Source organism: Callorhinchus milii, unplaced genomic scaffold (genome assembly GCF_018977255.1).
Source record: "Callorhinchus milii isolate IMCB2004 unplaced genomic scaffold, IMCB_Cmil_1.0 Scaffold20, whole genome shotgun sequence".
In the NCBI taxonomy this organism is placed as follows: domain Eukaryota; kingdom Metazoa; phylum Chordata; class Chondrichthyes; order Chimaeriformes; family Callorhinchidae; genus Callorhinchus; species Callorhinchus milii.
In genome coordinates, this window is record NW_024704761.1 from 2,445,667 (window position 1) to 2,469,387 (window position 23,721).

General features: G+C 50.8%; 1 protein-coding gene across 2 annotated transcripts; it reads right to left on the minus strand.

Moving 5' to 3' along the window:
- Nucleotides 1–6,545: 6,545 nt before the first annotated feature.
- Nucleotides 6,546–23,447, minus strand: axin2 (axin 2 (conductin, axil)). Of its 2 annotated transcripts, none has more exons than XM_042342518.1 (10): nucleotides 22,603–23,447; nucleotides 16,881–17,027; nucleotides 13,812–13,908; nucleotides 12,632–12,772; nucleotides 11,703–12,178; nucleotides 11,275–11,430; nucleotides 10,677–10,904; nucleotides 10,091–10,192; nucleotides 9,144–9,311; nucleotides 6,546–8,146 (listed from the first exon to the last, which is right to left on the minus strand). In XM_042342518.1, exons 1-10 carry the CDS (start codon nucleotides 23,379–23,381, stop codon nucleotides 8,020–8,022), a joined length of 2,421 nt encoding a protein of 806 aa, XP_042198452.1. In that variant the 5' UTR covers nucleotides 23,382–23,447; the 3' UTR covers nucleotides 6,546–8,019. The 2 variants fall into 2 exon arrangements, with proteins under 2 accessions (XP_042198452.1, XP_042198451.1); XM_042342517.1 differs by having other exon boundaries at nucleotides 11,275–11,436.
- Nucleotides 23,448–23,721: the final 274 nt, after the last annotated feature.

The window sequence follows — 23,721 nt, forward strand, 5'->3', positions numbered from 1 at the left end:
TACATAAACCCAAGTTGTTGTTGTTGTTGCTGCTGCTGCTGCTGCTGCTGCACAAACACAAGCGACAACGAGAGCAGTTACTGTCGGAGACGCGCCCGCCCTAAATCAGCATCAGCCCCGCAACCTGTTTTAATCGTCCTGGAGCTTTTCGCTACAGTACAGAGGGGTTAAGTAACTCGCCCGCAAAACACACAGTCAATTCACTTTACAGTACAGTGTGTCCTGTGAAGCGCTTTGAGACGTCTCGATGGCTGACAATGATAAGGCGCTGTATGTATCAAATCCCCGGATTATTATCATATTATTATTATCCATTGTAACTTACACAAGTGTGCGTTCAGATATGGTGATGTCGAGGAGTGAAGGGCAGAAAGTAAGGAAACGAGCGCTGGTTTACAAGGGAGGGGGAGAGAGGGAGGGGGAGGCTCAATAACTAGTGTGGCCTCATGTTAATTTCAGCCACGCTCGCCACAACTCACAAAGACATTTAGCAGTGATTGAGATCAAAGTGCTCAGAGACCCCGCTGCTTGCACTGAAGGAAGATGCCGGCTGCTCCCTTTCAGGCCTCTAATAATATCATCTTTATGCAGTTAATAAACTGCACACTTCAGTCAAACCGGATCATTACAGAGGACTTAGGCAGCTAATAATTTAAAAGCCCCAGAATCAGTCTTTGTTCTTCCTTTGAACCAAACAACATTCTGTTGAATGAGGAGGGAAGGGGTGGGGGGTTGGGGTGGAGAGGAACATCAAAGGTTTGTCATTAATGTGACGGGGGTTCAGGCAGCTGAGAGCGGAGCTGGGACCACGGGTGGAAGATAAAAGATCAGCCCATGGTTCTCGCCAGGCGCTGAGCTACTCTGCTCCTACAAGGGCATTGGTGTCTCGCTGACCCATTCATGTTGGCTCCTGATGAGACGCAGGAGAACTGAACAACCTTTTGCTTCTTCCAGCTTTCTCTCTTTCTCTCTCTAACTTCACTCATCCCTTTGAGCCGTTGCTCTCGCTCCTGTAATCACTTCTCTCAATAAATGCCACCGGCTTCTGTGCAGCTTTGATGTTGATCTCCGATGCTTTTTTTTGTGGGGGGGGGGAGGAGTTTATTGGTTAATTGGTTAGTTATTGCTTGTTATGTTTGAGCGTCTCCTCTCTCCCCCCCTCCCCCTCTGACCCCTCTACCCTCCTCCCTCCTCTCTCCCTCCTCCCTCCCCTCCTCCGCACTCCACATGCGCTTGATCCCCAGCGCTGCATTGGAGCATCAGCTTAGACTATGTGATTTCAAGTCCTGACGTGGGGGCTTGAACCCATAACCTTTTGACTCAGAGGTGAGAGCGCTGTCGACTGAGCCGGGCTGACACACACACACTGAGCCGGGCTGACAAACACACCATCTAAACCATAACCAGGGTCTGTCCTCTGATGCCCCCAAATAATCATTACTTATTCACCGCTTTTCACGTTGGATAACGTAACATCTCAAAACACTTTATAGAGATGGAGTGAAAATATGAGTGAGCGGGATGTGTGGGGTGGGGAGAAGTTAGGAGGGAGGGGGCTCGGTTGAGGGGATGTTTATTAGAAGGGATTTGAAGGAGAGAGGAAGGCGGAGGGAGTTTGGGAAGAGAGTTGCAGATGGCAGAGGCAACTCCTTTAAGGGTTGGGGACGTTGCGATGATAAAGAAGCTTGAAACACAGGAGCCGTTGGGTTCATCCATACACGTACACACACACACACTCTGCTGGAGATCACTGTGTAGCTTGAGAGCCTGAACCTGTGCGATTGTGAAGGTTATTTACTTCAACGCACGCCTCAAAGAATATCAATGGTATCAGCAGCGGAAGTCTAGACCCGGCACGTCTCAGGCACAGATACTGACGGGGCACAACAGGCAGGAGCCGTCATTAGCTACGCTCCGAGCACATTCTCCTGTTCAATTACTGCTGGATCTGGAGGCAATGCTCATCCCCACTGTGAGCTTCACACGGTTCACAGCCACGGAGCTGAAGGAGGGACGTGAAGGAGTCAGGCTCCCAACCTGCTGAGTGCCTGCCGCAACCTACCAGCCAGCTTCAGGCTTTAACATGCAACTTAACTTTGGAAACAACAGGCGAGTTCTTCAGTGAAGCTTTGAAACGTGATGTGCAGTTAGACTGACACGGCTCAGGAACAGAAACACGCCACTCGGCCCAACGGGTGTTTATACTCCACATGAGCCCCCACCCCTCTGTTCCCCTCTCCTGCACCGCTCTCCTTCATGACTGTATTTGATGGTTGGGCAGGTAAACTCTCAACAACGACAAGAACAACAACAACCACCACCACAGCTTGCCGGGAGAGTTGTTTAATCAACCCTTTCTGGAGGATCGCACGGAGTTTGTGGGTCGGCAGGAATCAAAAGCTTTGAAGCCTATCAGAAGCTCCCAGTAATTACCTGGCACCGTTAGAGCTCGTCGATACCATTACTAATTCACCATGTCACAGCGATCCCCACACCACCTCCCCCACCCCCACGCCCCCCACCTCACACTTCAATGTCTCGCGTCCGACAGAAGACGCTTTGAAGAGCTTCGTGTAAACCGGGTGCTGCTGCGGTGTTGGCTTCGGGCTGCTCTCCCTGCCGACATGGGGGGAAATCCTCAGAACCTCACGCTGACCGTATCATGTTGTTCTCCGTTAACCGCGAGTCGGCCCACTCTGCTCCCAGCCACGGATTAGTTTCTAGTCTTTTTCCCGGGATTCCCAAACTGCTCTTCGCTGATCCTGGAATTCAGGAATTCTGGGCTAACTTGCAACAGAGATTCTCCCCTTATAATACTAATCCCTGCATTTGATATAGAGCCTCATCACGTCGTTGAGACGTCTCAAAGCGCTTCACAGAATATACAGACTGTGTATTTTGTGGGCGAAATGCAGCAGCCAATTGTGCACGGCAACGTCCCACAAACAGTCGTGGATTGAGTGACCACATTTTTGCGGGGAGGGATTATTACCCCCCGGCTATTGACGTGTGGAGAAAGGAAACTTTCCTAAATTTTCGCCCCATCCGGGAATCGGACCCGGGTCTTCTCGCTCGCGAGGCGAGCACACTAACCACTACACTACAGGACTCCACATAACTCCACGCTGGTGAGACAGAGGCTGGTGGGGTGTGGGGGGGTGGTGGTGGGGTAAGGGGGGGGGGGGGTTGGAGGGTGGGGGAGATTAATGGGTATAAATCTCACAAGTGGAGACGACAGTAAGGGGTACATTTCAGCGTGTTCCCGAGCAGGTTATTAATCAGACATTTGATCACCGAAGCTGTGATTGTGTTTCCCGTTTACAAACGGCCCAAACGGGGAACGCGACAGTGTGAGGAGTTAATTACAATGGTGGCTCTCTGGGTGGTGCCGGGCTGATTGATTCAGTTTGTCACACAGCTCCGCTGGGGTTCCGAGACAGTACCGAGGAGAGGATTACATTGTTCCTCAGTCACCTTCCTCCCTTGTTTATCAAACATCAAAGCTTTCAGAATAAACTGTAGGAGACATTTCGTTTTTCTTATAATAGGGCAGTGGTGACTGTGTGCATATGTGTGTGTGTATGTGTGTGTGTGTATGATTGTATGTGGGTGTGTGTATGTATGTATGCATGCATGTATGTGTGTATGTACGTGTGTGTATGAATATATGTGTGTGTGTGTGTGTATGTATGTGTGTATATGTATGTGTGTGTGTTTGTATAGTATGTATGTGCGTGTTATGTGTGTGTGTTGGGGGGGTTGAGGGGGGAAGTAAACTAAACCTGACAGGGACTGTGGGTGATTTAGAAACATAAAAGTAATTTACATTTAAAAGAATGTCTCGGCTCCCCCCACCCCCACCCCCACCACTCCCTCCCCCCGCCTTTGGCAATAATAAGAGTAAAAGGAGAAGGGAAAGTGTAACAGGTGATGAGCTGGACATAATTAATCACCAACACATTAATCCAGCCTTAAACTGTACAGTTCTTCATTAACACCCGTTAAAAGGCATTTCAAGCTATTAAACAAAGGCCGCTGATGGGTTGTTTGAAGATGGCTTTACTCCGCAGCCTGTGATGCTGTCGCTGGACCAGAGGTTGTTTATCAGTAATCTGGAGCTTTTCCTTTCATGTGTGGCTGAGCTCTCTCTCAGCTTCCAACACTGGTGACTCACACACACTCACACACATTCACACAGAGCAGATTACAGGCAGCGCAGCTTTCAACGGGGAATGTTAATTCTAAGGGAAGAGGAAAACATGAAACTGTGCCAGGAAAATAGCCATCGGGGCCTTTTCATGTCTTTAATATCTTCTGAACTGCTTTATCTCACAACACAACCTGGGCCATCACATCAACAGGAAGCGAAACCAAACTGCAACTTCAAAGCCTGACCAGTGCAAGGCGTCATTTAGGTTTAGCGAGAGAAGGAGAGAGAGCGAGAGAGATTATATAGAATAAAGTTTATCTCCCAACCTTAATCAGACTCGTTCTTTACCTCGTTTTCATGTCAACGTTTTGACGACCGATCTTCCTTTGAATTCAGGGATAGGTTTCCTTCCCAGTGCTTCAAACAATTTTGGGTCCTTTTTGTTCAGTACAAAAAAATCAAACTTTAATTATCATGGAATTAGTTAATTCTTAATTAATTTTTTTAAAGGACTGTGGAAATTACAGTAGTTCTTAATTCTTCTTATTAGAGTTTTGCCCACAAAATACACAGTCACTCCACGATACAGTATATCCCATGAAGCGCTCTGAGACATCTCAACCATGTGATAAGGCACTGTATTTAATGCAAGGATTATTTTGATTATTATTCAATGCTGTATGATTGGATCACTGTATAACCCCCTCTCCCCCCGTCCCCCTCGCCCTCCCCCTCCCCAGGATGGGAGGGCACACAATGATGTCTTAAGGGTCTGACCTGCGACAGATGTTAAGGTTACACTTGGCCTCGGTGTCCCTGGGCTAGTGAGAGCAAAACATCAGCCACGGTTCTAGCTCCAAATCTTCCAAGTCATCAGAGGAAGGAGAGCAGGGTTTGGAGAGAGAGGGAGGGCGGAGAAGAGGGGGAGAGATTGCTCTTTATGGGGCACAGTAGTCTTGCTCAAAGTGGAAAGCAAATCAGACAAAGAGACAAGATAAAAAGAAATGACTGTGAAAGTGGCCAGGACTCAAGACCGGTTTATTTCTGGTTTATCTTCACGGAGGAGAAGCTGATGTGGGGGAAACACTTGATTCAGTAAGTGATCAGGATCAAAGGCAGACAGACGCGGGCTGCCACCAGCTCGGAGCAGATATGACAAAGTAATGATTTATTTATTAACTGAAGAAAGAGATGAGCAACTTTTGAAGTGTTTTGTATGTTGTTTTTTTTTGATGTTCAGGGAGCAAAAAAAAATCCCTTCCTGCTTTTCCACGAGCCTGGCGCACGTTAACGCTGGTTAAGAGGAGTTGTTTAGGAGTCTCTCTCCCTCTCTGTTTCTACAAAGCGGAGTCCTGTAGCTAGTAGTTAGTTAGAGCACTCGCCTCGCAAGCGAGAGGACCCAAGTTCGATTCCCGGGCAGGGCGAAACCTGAGCCAAGTTTCCTTCCAACAACAACTTGCATTTATATATATAGTGCCCCTCACCCAAGGTAGGCCCCCAGAGCCCACCCCCCACCCCAATGAATAGTCTCACTTATTGCACACAAAACTTCCATTATAACCTGCTCTTGTCCTCTCAGTTCCCTCTCTGATGGTATCGCTTGTTGTGTCTCAGTAACGTGTGTCATCTTCAGATCGGAGATGCCGCCACCATCGGGGTTAATCGTTGTCTCAGTTTTCACAGCGCATTTGACCAAAGATGGTGATCAGACAAGATGGGGGTGGGCAGGGTACACAGTACGTGACTGATCGAGCTACCGAGTCACAGCTCTTTGTTGCCTGTGTAGTGAGCGGCTCCTGCCCCCAAACCCTGCTCCGTGTTAGGACTTTTCTAAACTCCCAGACATCCCCTCCCCACCCCCCACCCCGCCCATCCTCCGCTGTTCTCAATAAAACCCAGATTAATGGCCTCATTTTGTATTTTGTGGGTGGGGTGAGATGCAGCAGTGGGTTTGCGCACAGCAACGTCACACAAACAGCCATGGAGTGAGCGACCCACTTCTTTTGGGGGATTGTTGCCCAGGACACCAGGAGAGAGAGAGAAACTCCCTTCTCTTTTCAAATAGCACCGCAGGGTCTTTAACATTCACCGGAACAGGCAGACGGGAGCTCGGTTTAATGTATCAGCCAAAGGACGGCATCTCCAACAATGCAATCCCCCCCCCCCACCCCCAGCACTGCATTGGAGCGTCAGCTGAGACTATGCGATTCCAAGTCCCTAAGTGGGGCTTGAACCCACAACCTTCTGACTCGGAGACAAGAGAGCACTACCACTGAGCCAGGCTGACACATAAGTATTCAGTTTTAAGGCACAACGAAAAAAAGCCTCGCAGGCTAAGACTCGGCGGAACTCGGGGCCCTGTCCTCAACCGATTGGAAAAGTCACAGCCCGAAAGTTTCATTTGAAAAATATAAATTTTTAATAAAGGTTACATCTCTGAATAATTATTGTACCAAGTATTTTTTTCTTAAATCAAAAAAAACTCTTTATGATGCATAATTTACAGAAGGTCGAACGAACAGAATGGTCATGGCGAAACATGATTACGATACTCATAGAAAGCATAAAAATATTTTTATACAATAAACCCCTTCGTAACAAAGGGAAGATTAGACCCTAAAGTCAGGATAATAACACGGCAGTAACGCCATGCGGAGGCACAGGTACTGTTTAAATAACACTGGCGATAAGTGTATAAAACTCTCACTATGTACACAGCTATCATACAGGCTACGCTCATCTCCCAAACACATTCCTGGGGAATCTCCTCATACAGCGCCGTTAACATGGTGAGATTTCATTTGTTTGGGGGGTGGGATCAATGGGACTTCCTTCCCCCCCATGTGACCCCCCCCCCCATCATATCTCGTCCCAGATACGAAGAGAAATAGCGCCCGACAGACAAAGCTCCCAGACTGAATCTCACACCGCAATTGAGGGGGGGTGGAGCAGTTAGTTGATTGGGGGCAATAGGCTCCCGTTCTCCCGCCCCCCTCGACCCTTCCCATTTCCTCTCCGAAGCATTGGGTGGTGAGAGGACAGGAGTGTGTGTGTGTGGGAGAGGTGGGGGGGGGGCGGAGATTTCTGTGGATTTTCTGGCCCTGAAAGGCACTGGACTCGACAGGAAATGGCAAATGGAAGATCAGCACAGCTCAACGCTGTGGCCATTTTTTGCAAGACCATTAAGACGTCGTGGTTCACGTACAAATAAAAGCAGCAACAGGTTATTAAGACAATGGTCCCCGGCACGCGAGCGAGTGGCCAGAAAATCCACAGCTCCCAACCCAACCCAGCAATAGGACAACCCAACCCAACTCAGCCTAACAAAGGACAACCCAACCCAGCCTAGCATTGAACATCCGAACCCAACCAGCCTAGGCCAACCCAGCCTCACGGGAGTTATTGGGACGACTACAGCGGGAGAAGGGGGGGGGAGGAAGGAGATGGGAAGGAGGAGCTGTTCTTACAAACTGACTCAATGACAGACATGGTTCACACCTACACGCCCCACAACACATCCAGACTGGACACAGGAGATAGCAACACATTCAATAAATATCAGGGCGTAAGGTTACCGAGCTGAGAGGGATCTATAAACATGTGGTGATGTACGTGAGTGGAGTACCGTAGGGAAGTATCTTTGTACACAAGAGATCTTTTAAATAGCGAACAGCCCAATCCAATGGTCTTCAATCCCCCCCGATTCCCTCTTCACCCACCCACCGCTTGCTGAGACGTGAAGTCGGCAAGAGGCAAAGTTGCTGCTTGTGTCTGAGTCCAAGTTCAGTCACTTGCTTACTTTCCTTCTATCTCCACATCGGTTGTACTTTGTCCTGAATATATATATATATATTTTATATATAAACAATTTAATCGAACCGCTCCACTTTTCCTAGGATCTTCCCGTGGTACATGGGCAGTTTGGCTTCGTCGCTCCAAATCTCCTCAAACACCGCTCCACAGTCAAACTCATCACTCGCTCGTTTGAAATAGTACCTGAGAGAGAGAGAGAGAGAGAGAGAGATGGTCACATCATAGTCCTGAGCAATGCAGCCAAAGAAAACCTTAACCTAATTAACTTTCCCCCCCACCACCACAATGTACTGCCAGCCATTGCCTCCTGTTTGATGTGCGGACTCAACACATCAGTGAATGTCTGCTCTTTGCCCCCCCATGAAGCCATTACCATATCCACAGGATTGGTTACCATTTGCTGCCCCCCCCTCTGTGCCCTGCGGTTATATTGCAGGCAGCAGCTTTGATGTGCAAGAAATTAACTGCATGAGCCTTAGAGGGAGAGAGAGAGAGAAGCTCCCCTTACCCTCAGTTCACCGGGTGCAGTTGTTACTCTCTCCGGTAAAGCCCCCTCCAATTTGCACCTCACTGTGGACTTACACCCCCCTGGTTCCCTCCTCAAACATCCATCACTCGAGACACATGGCAGCGAGTGTCAGCAGCTTATTAGACTGCGGGGGGTGGAGGGGGTTACCTCTGGCCAGCGATCAGGAACAGGGAATTCTGGCTGATTTTCCTGTCCTCTGACAGTTGTTGTTGTACGATGGATGCACTTGATAAATTGAAGCCAAATTTTTAGCCTCGAGCTCTGCCCTGCAGAGCAGCAGTCACGTCTGCGGACTGTGAGAAGCAGGAAGGTCCACGTCTCTGCCACCCAGCAAAGAGGCTGAGGGACCAATGAGGGAGGAACAACGGACAGAGATCTCAGAGCAGCTCAGCTTCCAACCTGACGTGCGATCCGAAGGGCGACGCCTGTGGTAACACAATGCTTCACCCCGACACTGCCCTGGAGCGATGCGGAGTGTGATCTGGCAAAGGGCACCACAAGGGGGTGTAGTGTGACTGCACTCTGTAACTGAACCTCGTTCCCCACCCCACCACCCCATCCCTTCCCATACAAACACACAGCCTCCACTGGCTGAGAGTCTTACACTCCCCCACCCCCCCCCCGCACTGAGTGTGAGAGGCCGGTCGGTACCTGTAGTTCCCTTTCCTCCGAAGTTGTTCCTTAAAGTGACCCAACGTCAGGCTGTTGCCCTTCATCATCCTCCTGTAGGGAATGTCCTCGCCACAGAAAAAGTAGGTGACGATCAGCTCACTGGGCAGCGGCAGGTGAGTGAGCAGCTGCTTCTTTGGTGCTTTACACCTGGGGAGAGAGAGAACCGTACAGGCCGTGAGCCAATCGCACACAGCCCAGAAATGCACAAGGGCCGAGTCACAGGCTCCAACTCCATCACTGTCGAGAACCAAACATCAACTCTAGCCCCGGGGGGTGTGCGGGGGGGAGGGAGGAAGTGGAGGGGGGTGGGGGGGTGAGTAAGAGGAAGAAAGGCGGGAGGGTTTGGGGTTAAAAGTTGTGCCGGGATCCAATCATCTCTGATACCGTTTTAGAAAAAAAAGCAACGATTTTATTCACGAGACATATATTTAATCACACGATCTCAGGGTGGGTTAGGGTTAGGGAGAGAACAGACAGCTCCCTCCCTGCTCCGAGTTGCCTCGGTTTCGAGCTCTGGTGGCGGTGGTGGTTTTTTTTGTGTGCCGGAAAACGTACACCTCGTACATCAAAGAGTCGACGAGGCTGCAGTCCGGCCTCACATCTCAGCTCCTCGTGCTCAAGAGCAGCAGCTGCCGGAGTTGAGGTCAGTCAATTAACAGCCACCTCGGCTCGGCCCCAGCCCCCACTTCAAACAAGCCATCGGCACAGATGAAGAGAGAGAGCGAGAGAGAGAAAGAGAACGCTAGAGAGACTTTCATTATTTTAGCCTTTCAGGCTGTTTGAACCAAGTTCTCCCTCAGACACAGAGTGACGGCAGTTGCCCCAATTCCACTCTCTTATCCTTGTGCACACGTGTCACACACTCGGTGAAATAAACAGCAATGTGACACCGCGCAGGCTGGTGCCCGAGGCTCTGTGGTACTCACTCGTCAGTGAACGGTGTGAGCGCGGTGTTGGCTGGGGACGGGTTCCCTCCCGGCACCAGGACTCCGTGGCTTCGGTCTCGCTGCAGCGTCGCTGACGAGTGTCTGAGAATGGGAGACGAGCAGGCGGTCAGCACGGACCCTTCACCCCTCCCGCAGGACCCCCAACTCCTTTAAACTCCAACCCCCCCCCCACACCCGGTGATCAGCCCAACTCTGTTCACCTGAAGCTGCTGGATGTGTGTGTGCTGTGCGTGTGCGTAAAGTGAATTGACTTGTGTATTTTGTGGGCAAAATGCGGGGCAGCCAATTTGCGCATAGGGGTCAGTGTCCCACAGACAGACGGATTTTCTTTTATTTATTTACCCCGGGAAAGCGAACCCCCAATCGACTAACCAGTGGGTTCCTACCGCAAGGCGTGAGGAGTAAGGAAACTTGCCTAAGGTTTCGCAACCGACCTGCCCGGGCATTGAACCCGGGTCCTCTCGTCTGCGAGGCGAGCGCTCTAACCACTAAACTACGGGACTCCTGGGATGGAGGAGGGGGAATGGGAGAGGGGGCTGGAGCAGGGGGGAGGGGAGATACTGACCTCTGTCTCTGGACTTTGGAGCTTTTCCTGTCCTCCTCCAGCCGTCGCCGGGCTTCCTCGAGCTGGGCCAGGGTGTTTGGCGGGGGCAGGGGGGGCATGGCGGGGTCCTGGATGAAGGGGTGACAGGGCAGGACCACCGCCCGCTGGTGGGCACCGTTACCGTGCTGCCGGCCCCCGCACACTGCTCTCCCCACGTCCGGCACGCTGCTTCGCTTCGTCACCTGGGCGCTGCGGGCGGGGTGGGCGGGGGAAGGAAGAGAGAGAGAGAGTTGGTAACTTTTCACAACTTGCATCCCATGTCCGCAGCCCTCCCACTTTACCACTCAGCCTCTCTGCCCACACCCTCCGGAACTCCATCCCAGAGCCCCTCCGCCTCGCCCCCTCCCTCGACTCCAGCCCCCACCTTGGCAAACTCCTCATTGTTCAGTCACCAACAAAAGCAGAGTTGGCGGAGCGAACGCACCCAGTCAAGAGGTGACTTTTAGTCTCGTTCTGTGCCTCACCGTCACCCTCCCACCCCACTCGCCCTGATTTTACCGAGAGAGAGATCAAGAGTTTGAGAGAGATCGAGAGTGTGAGAGAGTGAGAGTGCGGGTACCTGTGAGCTCTGTGTTTGCCGGACGGCCTCTCGCTCTCCAGGACCCACTGCCACACGTTGTGTGCTCGGTCGCTCTCCTCGCCGGGGGGCTGGGGGCTGGGGGGAGCCTCGCTCAGCTCCACGCTCCGCGTGCATCTCCGGGCTAGTGACCCACTCCTGCTCCTGCCAAATACACCAAACGTCACTGACAGGTGTAGTGACTGTGTGGTGAAGTGACTGTGCTTGTGCTTGTGGTGTAGTGACTGTGTGTGTGTGGTGTAGCGACTGCGTGTGTGGTGTAGTGACTGTGTGTGTGGTGCAGTGACTGTGTTTGTGTGTGTGTGGTGTAGTGACTGTGTGCGTGTGCATGTGTGTGTGTGTAAGGTGTAGTGACTCTGCGCTGTGTTGCGGAGGCGAATGCACGGGGAGCTTCCGTCTCTCGGCCTTACCCGAATGGCTCCCCCTGCTGGTGGCTGTTGTCCATGGTCTTGGGGTGCGGTTGGCACTTGAGGAAGGAGCAGTAATCTGCGGAGGCCGGGCACAGACACTGGACCCTCTGAGCTGCCTCGGCCTCGATCTGCTCTTTGCTCTTGGGGCCAGCGTGGTGATGGACGTAATGGTGATGGACGGACTTGCCGACTGGTTTCCCGGTGAAGCCTCGGGCCGGGGGTCCAGGCTGGGGTTTGAGGGTCCGCGGGGGGTCCGGGGATCGAGAGCGGGGCGAGTGCTTGGCCACACCCGGCGACTGGCAGCCGGGGGTCTTCAGCACGCGGCTCAGGTGGTCGTCCAGGATGGCCTGAGGGTCTTCCTCATGGCTGCCGGCCCCCAGCAGTGGAAGCGAGTGCGGAGGGTGCGACGGAGGCATTTCACCCTCACTCGGCACCTTCACCGGCACAACTGCCAGCGCGGGGACTTCCAGCTCCTCCTGGGGGTTACACACAAACTACAGTTTAATAATAATAACAATAATCCCTGCATTTGATGTAACTCCTGATCACGTCATCGAGACGTCTCAAAGTGCTTCACAGGATATGCTGTAAAGTGGAATGACTGTGTATTTATGGGCGAAAGATGGGCAGCTGATTGCGCACACAGTGTCCCACAAACAATCGTGGATTGAGTGACTAAATTATTATGGGAGTGGGGGGGAAAGAGATTATAACCCCCGGAAAAGTGATCCGCCAATCGTCTAACAACCAGGTTCCTACAGAGGTGTTGTTGTGGTTGGTATCACTGAGGGGTCAGTTACACAGCAAGTGGAATAAAACAAGGGTTGGGGGAGCGAGGGTTTGGGGGGGGAAGGGTGAGGGGAAAGGTTAGGGGGCATGGGCAAGGGTTGGGGGGACGAGGGGGAGAGTTAGGGCAGCGATGTTCTCACCGCTTTCAGCTGCTGTAGCCTCTCCTCCAGGCTCTCCAGTGAGTCTCTCTCCTCCTTGAGTTTTCGGAGCCGAGCGATCAGCTCCCCGGCAAAGGCCGCCGGCTCCACAGGTGTCATTTCCTTGGGAAGGCGATGTGTTCTCTGTGCGTGAGATAGAGAGAGAGAGGGAGGGGGGGTGGGAGAGGCGGTGTGAGTGTGGTGGAGAAAAGATAGTTGAGGGTCGAACAAGACACCCGGGTTCCTGACTGCTGGTGAGTTGTAGTGTGCAACCATGGAGGTTGATGTTGCCAGAGCCTGAGATGCTGAGGCGCTGGCGCGAGGCATTCAGAAGCGCCTTAACTGTAGGAAGTTTGCCCTCATCCAGGACTTGATGTCCGACAGACAGTCTGTCAGGACAGCAGTGGTCCTGGTGTTGAGAGTGGAGGCAGAAAGATAGAGTTGGGTGTCATCCGCATACATATGGAAGTTGACTCCATGTCTGCGGATGATGTCACCGAGGGGGAGCATGGAGATATTAAAGAGGAGAGGGCCAAGGACAGAGCCCTGGGGGACGCCAGATGTGACAGTGCGGGGACTGGAGCCAAAACCGTTAGAGGCAACAAGTGGAGACGGTGAGAGAGATAGGAATCGAACCAGGCAACGGCAGGTCCGCGAAGATTGAGTAAAGAGGAGAGGCGGTGTAAGAGGATGGAGTGGTCGACAGTGTCGAAGGCAGCAGAGAGGTCGAGGAGGACAAGGAGGCAGAGGGAGCCCTCATCACAGAGAGAGAGCGAGAGAGATAACCGGCAGGATCACCATCAGGGTTTCCCCCACCCAACCACTGTCCCCCGCACCTCCCCCCTCCCACCGTATGTCTTTTTTAAGTTGTGGGGGAGCCGTCACAAGATAAAATATAAAGTCTCTACAGCTACAGGACTGATATGTGTGTGTGTGTGTGTGTGTGAGAGAGAGAGAGAAGAGAGAGAGAGAGAGAGAAGAGAGAAAAAGACATCTCTCAGCTGGAGGTTGTCAGTGCAGCCCAGGCTAATGCCGTCAGTTGCTGATCAAAGCACAGCCTGCCCAGGCCCACCAACCCACTCCCCCGATGTGTGTGGCGGGGGGGGGGGAGGGGGGAAGAGAGGGAGCTGCAGAGAGATGTGACACTCGAGGGCCCCCACCCTTGCTCTGCGCTGGTACTTACGGGAAAGTGAGGTAGTGCGACTTGGCCGTTGGCCCTGACGCTGCGGTGGATGTCCCGTTGCTGCTGTTTCTTTAGCCGGTACGGAGGGATCCCATCCCTGCAGCCAAACCAAACACAACAACGTCAACTCAGTGTCTGGCTTACACTCCACCCCTTCCCCATTGACCAGCAACCACACACCTACCTCTAGACACCTCCCAAAACATGTTGTCCCAACCCCAAAGCCAGCCCAGTAACCCGAACAAGCATCCGTAGCAACCACCCAACACGAGCAACCCTGGGCCAACAACCAACCAACTACCCAATCCTTCAGATGAGACACTAGACCGAGCTCCCGTCTGCCTGTTCAAGTGGACCTTAAAGATCCCGAGGTGCTATTGGAAAAGAGACAGGAGTTTCTCTCTCCCGGTGTCGTGAATAAATGTGGTCACTTCAATCCACGACTGTTTGTGGGGACTGTGCTGTTCGCAATTGGTTGCTGCGTTTCGCCCACAAAATACACAGTCAAATCCTCTTCACAGTATATTCTGTGAAGCGCTTTGAAATTTCTAAACGACGTGATAAGGCGCTATATCAAATGCAAGGATTATTATTATTATTAAAGTTCATGTGAGATTCTCCAGTATTGATTTGATGTGGGGGGGGGGGGTGGGGTGGGGGGGCAGACATCGATGGGCTGGGGTATAAGGAGGCTCCATCATTTCTGGGTGTGTGTGTGCCTGACTTGAGCCCTGGAGCTGGGGGGTTGACAGCTCAGACTAACACGCAAATGGATTCATCAGAATCTGCATTTGGCAAGCGCTCTGAAGGAAGCCTCTGATCTCGCCAACATCAAACGCCGGGTTTGTAAAGATAAGATAATGTTTGAAGCTTGAAACAGCATTCCCCTGCGTCAATAGTCAATCCATAAATAAGACACAGAGGCAGAAAAAAACACTCGCACAAATAAAACCCGCGTCCTGCTCTGCCTTCATTAACAGGGAACGGAGAGAGAGTGGCAAAGTGTCAGTGTCTATACAGGACAGGCAGCTAGCCCCGGCCTGCGAGACACTCGCACCGAAACATCTGTCAAACAGCTGGTACAGTGTCTCCAAACTCAACAACAGCTTGCATTTAAACAGCACCATCACATAAGCCAGCATTTCACAGTGACTGAGCGAGGTGGGGGTTGAATCTGCGGCCTCCTAGAGCTTAATGGTGTGGATGATGTTCAGCTGAGACTGGAAGGGCTGCCTAGAGCAGCACCTAAAGGAGGGAAGGGGGTGTCATGGACATCCTCAGTACTTGAGCTGGCTCTGAGGGGAGCCTGAGCTCTGAGCTATCACTGGGAGAGTTAGAGTGGGGGAGAGAAGCCAAGTTTTACACCTGTGGCTAAGACAGTAATGTTCAAGAGTTAAAACTGGTTTGTTCAGCTTCACGGCTGTTTGCGAGGATGTTGTTGCGGACAAACCGGCGGCTGCATTCGCCCACAAAATACACGGTCACTACACTTTACGAAGCACTTCGAGATGTCTCGACAATCTGACAAGCGGCCTCATCAAACGGCCAGGATTAGCACAACAAGAGAATTGGGACACAAGTTTGGGGTGGTGGGGGGGGGGGGCAAATGGCCTCCTTCTGTGCTGTGATTTCTGATTCTAACACCAAAAAAACTCCAAAGTCAAAGTTAAAAACCTTTGGAAAAAAAACTCGCCAATTCCCACTCCAACTGGCCAGGCGCAGTTGCCATGTGGCAATGATCTCTCCCCTCCCTCCCTCTCGCTTCCCCCACCCCCACCCTGCAAAAATAAATCGCAATCAGTTTAATGAACCCAGCCTCACCCCCCGCTCCCCTGAGCCACACTGACTGCCTATTGTGGAGCTGCTTTTCAAACCCGCTTTGATGGCATCTCCTATTCACTTGAGCAAGTAATTTTCAAAGCCTCCTCCGACTCTCTTATCCCTGCTAAGCTTCCCCCTGCTAACAATGGGGCTGAAAGCAGCTCCAGCCTTTCATCCCCATGCTCTTTAGTTCTTGCTCTCAGCTGAGCTGATGCACAACTGGCAGCAAAAGAGGGGAAATCGCTGCCCCTTGAGCCCCAAGTTGCCTGGCCCCAGCTCACATCGACCACTGCTCTGAGCTGTTCCTCTTCACATTATAATAATAAAATTATAATAATAATTATCCTTGCAGTTGATATAGCGCCTTATCACATCGTTGAGATGTCTTAAAGCGCTTCACAGAATATACTGTAAAGCGGAGTGACTGTGTATTTTGTGCAGCTAATTGCGTACTTCAGTATCCCACAAACAGTCGTGGATTGAGTGACCAATTATTTTCTTGAAATGATTATTACCCCCGGAAAGCGATTCACCAATCAATTACCTAACAAACTTAACAACCGGGTTCCTACTTACTGGTAGAGCTGTTTGTGTGTGTGTGTGTGTGTGTGAGTAAGGAAACTTGTCTTAAGGTTTCGCCCTGACCAGCCTGGGAATCGAACCCGGGTCCACTCAGTTGCATAGATCAATTTATGGCATAAATCAAACAATATTCACTGAGGAACATTTATTTTGTTGGCCGACCATAAAGGTTGATCTTTACCATCCATCCATGCATCTATGCCTGTGGGTGTTTGACAATCTCTAGCTTTCAGGGTGCGATTTTGTCCTTCTCTTGAAGGGATAACATTCCACAGACGCCTCCCAATATCTTGCCCAATTCCCAAACCTCATCTCCCCCCACACCCATCGGAGGAGCCTGTAACTGTGTACAGTTCTGCTGTGCTGGCACCCGGCCAGGAGTTTACATTACTGAGGAATACACACAGGAGGTTGAGAAAAATGCTAACCACATGGTGATGGAATGTCTTTGCTGAGCACCACACTACACCGCTCCCCTCACCACATCTCTCCCTGAACAGCAACAGCCCTGGGATTGCCGTCCTGATCCAACATACCCAGCCAGGCTGGGAGCAAGACACTGTGCAGACACCCACCTCTGTACACCTGCCCCTCCCCACACAAAGAGGTTGCCCACCACTGCTCTAAAGCCAAGTGTCGAACAAAAGTAGTTGGCATCACACTCACACACTGCTGTCGGTCATTGACATGGTGTCGTCGGTCATGGCATCGCTGGAGACCTCGCTGTCGTTAGCGCTGCCGGTGGGAGCCAGAGACAGGCCCGAGTTAACGTTAACGTGGTAGGGGCTGGCGGGACCGTTCCTCCCATAGCATCTGTAACAGCAAAGAGGAATCAGGCTCCATTATACACCTGCTCACAGCCTTGCAACAAGTACAACAAATTACATTTATATACTGTAGCACCTTTCACATAGGGAGGACGTTCCCAAGGTGCTTACCAACAAACCCGCGGGGAAAAATACACAGCACAAGGTTAAACAATAATATAATAATAATAATCCTTGCATTTGATACAGCGCCTTATCACGTCATCGAAAAGTCTCAAAGCGCTTCACAGGATACGCTGTAAAGTGTAGTGACTGTGTATCTTGGATGCTTATTCAGCAGCATGTTGTGGTTGGTGGGGATCCCGGGCAGAGGGATATATGCACTGACCCACCCCCACCCCCAGGGCAGGGGAGGAGAGAGAGGAGGAGAGAAACAACTCCCTAGACCATACACTCCGGATAAACAGCTAATGCCAAGAATTGACTCCCTTCACCAGTTCCAGCCAATGCCAGTCTTAGTCTCGCCTTTGCTCTCCTCTCCGCCAGGCGGCTGCTAGGCAACTCACCTGGAAAACGGCACAACACTCCCTTTGGGCAGGAATACATAGGAACATAGGAATTGTTAGACCAAAATGTATCAAGGTCCATCTGGTAATCACATGCTACAATGATGGAGGTGTTCGTGACAATTGATTCTGTATGGATTAGTCTGCGACAGAGTGGGAAGCTTCGGGAACCTTAGATCCAAAATTGCCTGGATCTTCCAAGCTACACTGTCCCTACTGTACATCAGGTCCCAAATGACTCATAAACTGCAGTTCCAAGAGAACAGCAGAGGATGAGAAGAGACCCCGGCACTGGGTGCCAGGCTGCCCAGCGAGGTTAGAGGAGATCTCAGAGCTTAGGGACCCTCCACAGCATTAACACAGCACTGAACTAAACAGCTGAATGCAGACCCCCTCCCCCCACCCAAGAGTGGGAGCCATACACATGCAATACATGAATTAACCCACTATACACACACATTGTCACTGTCAGGTCATTTTATTATACATTGTACCAACAACAACTACTACAGCAACTTCCACTGACAGAGCACCCTTCACGGGAGGAGGCGTTTTGAAGCACTTAACAGTGGTGGGGTCTGACTAACCTGAATTATACAGATATAATCTTCCTAAACCACTCGCTGTCTGATTTCCATGTCTCTCCCCAAAAAAATCCCTGAATTTTTTGACAATGATAATAATAATAATCCTTGCATTTGATAAAGCGCCTTATCATGTCTTCGAGACGTCTCAAAGCGCTTCACAGGATTTGCAGTAAAGTGGATTGACTGTGTATTTTGTGGGTGAAACGCGGCAGCCCAATTGCGTCGGTGCATAAAGCTGGTGTTCATTTCTGGTCACAAACTGCATGTTAATCGCTGGTCATCAAGCTGAGGTGTTGTTTCCAGTGCTAATCACTCACTGAAGTGAGCCAGCAAATAGCACAGTGACCATCGATGTCAGCCTGTCGTAGTGGTAGCGCCCTCGCCTCCAAGTCAGAAGGTTGTGGATTCAAGCCCCCACGTTGTGGCTTGTAATCGCATGGTCTAAACTGATGCCCCAGTGCGGCACTGGGGGTGTATTGCATTGTCGGAGGTGTGATCCTTCAGATAAGACGCTAAACCATGGTACCATCTGCCTGTTTAGGTGCATGTTAAAGAGTCTATGGCGTTATCCGAAAAGGGAATGGAGTTTCCATCTCCCGTTTGCCTGGCCAACAATCCCCCCAAATAAAATTGGCCACTCACTCCACAAAACACACAGCCGCTCCACTTTACACTATATCATATGAAGTGCTTTTTCCGGCACTATATCAAATGCAAGGATTATTATTACGATAAAACTGTAAAATCTAAACGGAAACAACTGCATATGATAATGCACCCCCCCACCACCCATTCACTGCTGTTTATGTCATTAAAAAAAGATAATAAGAGGGAGGAAGATACAGACAGTATCCAATACTGCGGCCTTGGCTGTACATTGCATTGGCTGTTGCTTTCCCCTACACACAGTCACTACACTTCACAGTAAAAATTACTTCGACAAGATAAAGGTGTGATATCAAATGCAAGGATTATTATGAATTAGTGTAATCAGTAAATGCTCCAAGACGTTGCTACGGGTGAAGGTCACGATATAAATCCAAGTTGTCATTGTTGTATTATCAAATTGATCTCTAGACTGTGATTACACTGGCATTTGCAGGGTAATGTCATATTGGGGGGGGGGGGGTAAAAACAACAACCAATTCCTCTAAAATTCCTCAGTTGGTAAGAACCACTGGTGAGGAAAATGCCAAGTTTTGTGCCTGCGCCGCAGTGAGTTAGTTAATTAATCTCAACCACATTAGGGGTAATAGATGTATGACCAGTGTCAGTATCCCTGAGTTAGTGGGGGTGGGGGGGGGGGGGGGGTGGTAAGAGAAAGAATTAAAATCAAACTAGCTCCTGATCACCACATAGAGACGGCTGCTGGATGGTGCAAGTGTTTGAACATGGGTCAAATCTGCAGGATTCCTCTCTCCTCTATTAACACACAACCCGGGGTCAGTGCCTTTCGGGGGGGGGGGGGGGGAGAGAGAAAAAGGGAAAACATTGCCAGTGTTTTCCTGAATTTACATAGAACCCTCTTAAAGAGCTGGACATCATTCGTTAGTGGGTAAAAAACAAAAGTGCTTTGATAAAAGTTGCTCCAGTTTAAACCCCATCAGCAATGAAGCTGGAAAAGAATTTGGTTCCGAATTGTTGTTTCAAAGGGGAAATGAAACTCATCTCCTTTTCTCTCTCTCTCTCTCTCTCGCTGAGGGTTTTCCTGATTGTAATAATTGGGAGTCATTTACACCAGACATGAGGCTCTGGAATGTGACGGGCGCTCAGAAACCTTTCATCTTTTCCCAGCCCCCACAGTGTGCTTCCGATTAGCCTGGGCAGGCTTGATTTAAGTCAGCCTCACAGCTGTCCTAATGTTTGGCAGCCCTTTCCACTCGCTCCGTCTCTCAACCCTTTGTTTCGCTCGGACCTGTGGATTTCCCCCCCCCACTCCCACCACCACTTTCGACCTCCCACAACAGGGCTGCCTAACTTTGTGTGTGTGTTTCTCTCCCTCGCAAACATTCTGTCCCACTGCGATGCATTCCACTGTTTCACTAGATGCAGGCGGGTGGGGAGGGGGGAGGGAGGGTGACTGCTTTAAGACGCAGGCAATGAAAGAGGGATATAAGGGCCTCTTCAGTGAGATAGGCCGACTGCAGAGAGGGCTGTGGGGAACTACCAGCATGACTAAAGTTTCGGCCCCGGTCCTGGCTGACCTCTGCTTCACTGGAGGCCTGCTTTCAAAGAGCAGGTATTTAGCAGTTTAGCAGCGGCACATTCTTTAAAAGCATGCTACATTTCTGTCAAGTGATTACAATTAGAATATAGAGTGAGAGACAGAGGAACAGGAGAGAGACGAAGGAGAGAGGGGGGGGGGGGAAAGGAGAGAGAGGGAAAGGAGAAAGAGCGAAAAAGAGGAGAGAAAGCGAGAGAGAAAAAAAGGAAGAGAGGCAGATAGAGAGAGAGAGAGAGAGAGAGAAGAGTGACTTCCAAAAGTTGCTGAAGAGGCACAAGAAAGAATCTGGATCTTGGGGCTAGATTAGTTCCACATGCTTCTGATAGGCACTAAATTACAACATAAAAGAGCAGAGGCTTTTTTTCATGAAAGATTTTACTGTCTGGGATCAGTCAGTGCAAGTAGAAGAGTGTGGGTGACATGATTCTCTCTGCCTGTGAGAGAGAAGAAAGAGTTGTAACCTTCCCAGCCCCATCACATTGTAATGAGGAATAGACACGTGTGTGTGTATGTGTGTGTCTGGGTCTATGTGTGTGTGTGTGTGTGTGTATGTATGTGTGTATGGTGGGGGGGGGAAATCCCTGCAGTTTTTTTAACATCTTATCAAAGCGCCCTTTAACAACTCTCCATCAGTTTGAAACCCAGTGTGAGTTTAAAGCTTGTGTCTCAGGGAAAGCTATCATTTATTTACTCTTTAAACTTTCTGCCTGTTGCCTCTCTGCAAAAAGTTGTTATTCTGAAAATGAAACACTATTCCCACCATTTCCCTGAGGCCAGACACTCTCCCCCACCCACACACAATCACACACACACAGTCCCACAATCACACACAAACTCTCTCTCTCTCAACACACACACACACACAGCTAAATGATTCTCTACTTTTTAAAACCTATAACTTTTCGCTTTCCAATTTTGATTTAATAAGGTTGTTTTGTTTTTTAAAAAAAAAGCTGTTTAAATAAAAAAAGTGGGCCTTCAGAAACCTGAGTGAGGTTGTTTTTCTGTGATTATGCTCTGACTTACAGACCACATTACAGTAATTGTACCCATATGACCTGATTACTCTGCCCTGCTCTGCATCACTTTGCTTCCAGCCGCCCTCAGCGAGGACATTCCACACACGGTAATGTTCCCCCCTTTTTCTCAGCTGTCAAACGCCACTTGCCCAATGCTCTGCAGTCTCCTATTATCTGGTGCCTCCAATTGCAACAGGGAGGGCCTTTGGGGCTCTCTCTGCATTGGGTGTGGCATCAACACTAACTCATTTCACCTGCGGACTTTCTATGTTTCTATCTCCCCCATCCCCCCCATCTCTCTCTCTCTCTCTCTCTCACGCTCCCTTGCTCTCCCTCCTCTTGTCTCTCACGCACCCTCCACCCTATCAACAAATAAAATGGGTTATTCACGCCATGGTTGTTTGAGGGATGTCACTGTGTGCAACTGGCTGACGTGTTTCACCCACAAAAACACAGTCACTCCACTGTACACAGTATCCTGTGAAGCGCTTTGAGACGTCTCAACTACATAAAGCGCTGTATCAAATGCAAGGCTTATTATTATCTGCTTAAGGTGCTTACTCTGCCCCCACCCAGGCCACCCTTGTTCCACTGGACACTTCGCATAAATATTCCTGTCAAATGCTGGAGGCACTTCACTTGCTGTCTGTCTGTCACCGATCAGCCCCCACTGTAATCAAGGATCAACAAACTTGATCGGGGGTGGACGCAACTTTAAAGCCTCAGGCAAACTTATCGCCCTCGAGACTGGCCCCTGAGCGAGCTCTCGACAAGACGACTGGTCAAACGTCTCGTTAAGTTTCGCCCACAAAATACAGTCGCTGCATTTTACGGTATAAGCTGCGAGGCGCCTCAACGACGTGATAAGGCGCTACATCAAATGCAAAATGCAATATATATATATATACACACACACACACGCACATAAAACATTTATTATTATATTATTATAAGCAAACAGCGCTCCCGACAGCAGATGTAGCCAAACACCAGGCGGATGAATGAATCAGTTCGGGACTTTGGACACTGTGTGGTGTGTGAGTGGCTGCGGTACCCGCAGCGGCCGCGGGGGGCGGTGGCGAGGCGAGGTCCCACCGAAGCGCCACTTGACAGTAAGATGGGCATTGGCTACACTTCGCCCGTGTGTGTGTGTGTGTGTGTGTGTGTGTGTGTGTGTGTGTCCCTCTCCCACACTGAATGAGGCTGTACCTCTCACACCTCTTACCTGTAGCCCTTCCCACCGCTCCCCTCCGTGCACCGGGCAGCCGGGAGGCCGCAGCCCGCGGGCAGCTTCTTGTTCTTGAGCTCAGAGCAATGCCATTCCTCCTCCTCGTTGAGGGTGGGCAGATACCCGCACACCAACCTCATGCCGCCCAGCTCAGCGCTGCCCGCAAAGGGCGAGCTCTCCCCCCCGGTCCGCACATACTCCAGGTAGATATCTGAGCTCAGAAACATCTGGTAGGAGTTCTCCTCCATCTGGCTCTGGATCTCGGTCTGAGCCTGGTTGAACATGGCTGAGTCGATGTGCAGCCTCTTGATGGAGTCCCTGATGTAGGTTTTGGTGGCCGGCTTCAGCTGCCGGGACACCACACAGTTGTTCTCCACGTAGCGCTTGTGGATGGCTTTGGCCACCCTGACAGTCTTGGGATCTCCTAAGTCCATCTGCCTGAAGCCGTTGCAGGCGAACCAGAAGTCCAACGTGTCCACGCACTTTTCCCGGTCCAGGAACATCCGAAAGAGGTGAGCTCCGTCCTGGTCTCCCAGCAGGAAATGGAGGGATTTGGTCCATCGGGTGAGAGGGGAATCTGGGGAGGCGCTGCCCTCGGGCTCCCCCAGATCATCATCCCTCCTCGGGTTGCAAGTCACAGCCTTGGGGCCCTTGGTGCGATGGTGGGAGGGGGAGATGTGACACTCCACCCCTTCCTCTCCCGGCACTGGGGGGCGAGGGGCATCTTCTCTGAAGCTGGTGTTATCCTGAAGGCAGGAGGTCAGAGTCACACTCATGGCTCTGTGTCGGGGTGCCAGCTCTCTCCCTCTCTCCTCTCTCGCAGTCCTCTGTATCTCTCTCCCTCTCTCTCTCCCTCTCTCACTCTCAGTCTCTCAATCAACTCCCCCTTCCCTCCCTCTGTCTCTCTCTCTCTCTCTCTCTCTCTCTTCCAAGTCAGTGGGGGATCAGAGGCTCCGTCTGTGAGAGAAAGAAAAAAGAAAATATCGATCTAATGAAAACCAGAAACGCCCAACTTCAAACGCCATGAGAACGGCAAACACACACACAAACCGCTCTGTCTCTCTCTGTCTCTCGCAATCCATCCATCCTGGGGGGGAAAATGAGGGGGGGGTGAGG

What these genes read in the sequence shown, in the direction of transcription:
- axin2 (XM_042342517.1), bottom strand. Translation starts at nt 23,381, where the DNA reads ATGAGTGTGACTCTGACCTCCTGCCTTCAGGATAACACCAGCTTCAGA. An exon ending in TCAATGACCGACAGCAGTGT is followed by an intron (nt 13,909 to 16,880) that starts GTGAGTGTGATG and finishes GTTTGGCTGCAG; the next exon opens with GGATGGGATCCCTCCGTACC. An exon ending in CGGAGGAAAGGGAACTACAG is followed by an intron (nt 8,147 to 9,143) that starts GTACCGACCGGC and finishes TCTCTCTCTCAG; the next exon opens with GTACTATTTCAAACGAGCGA.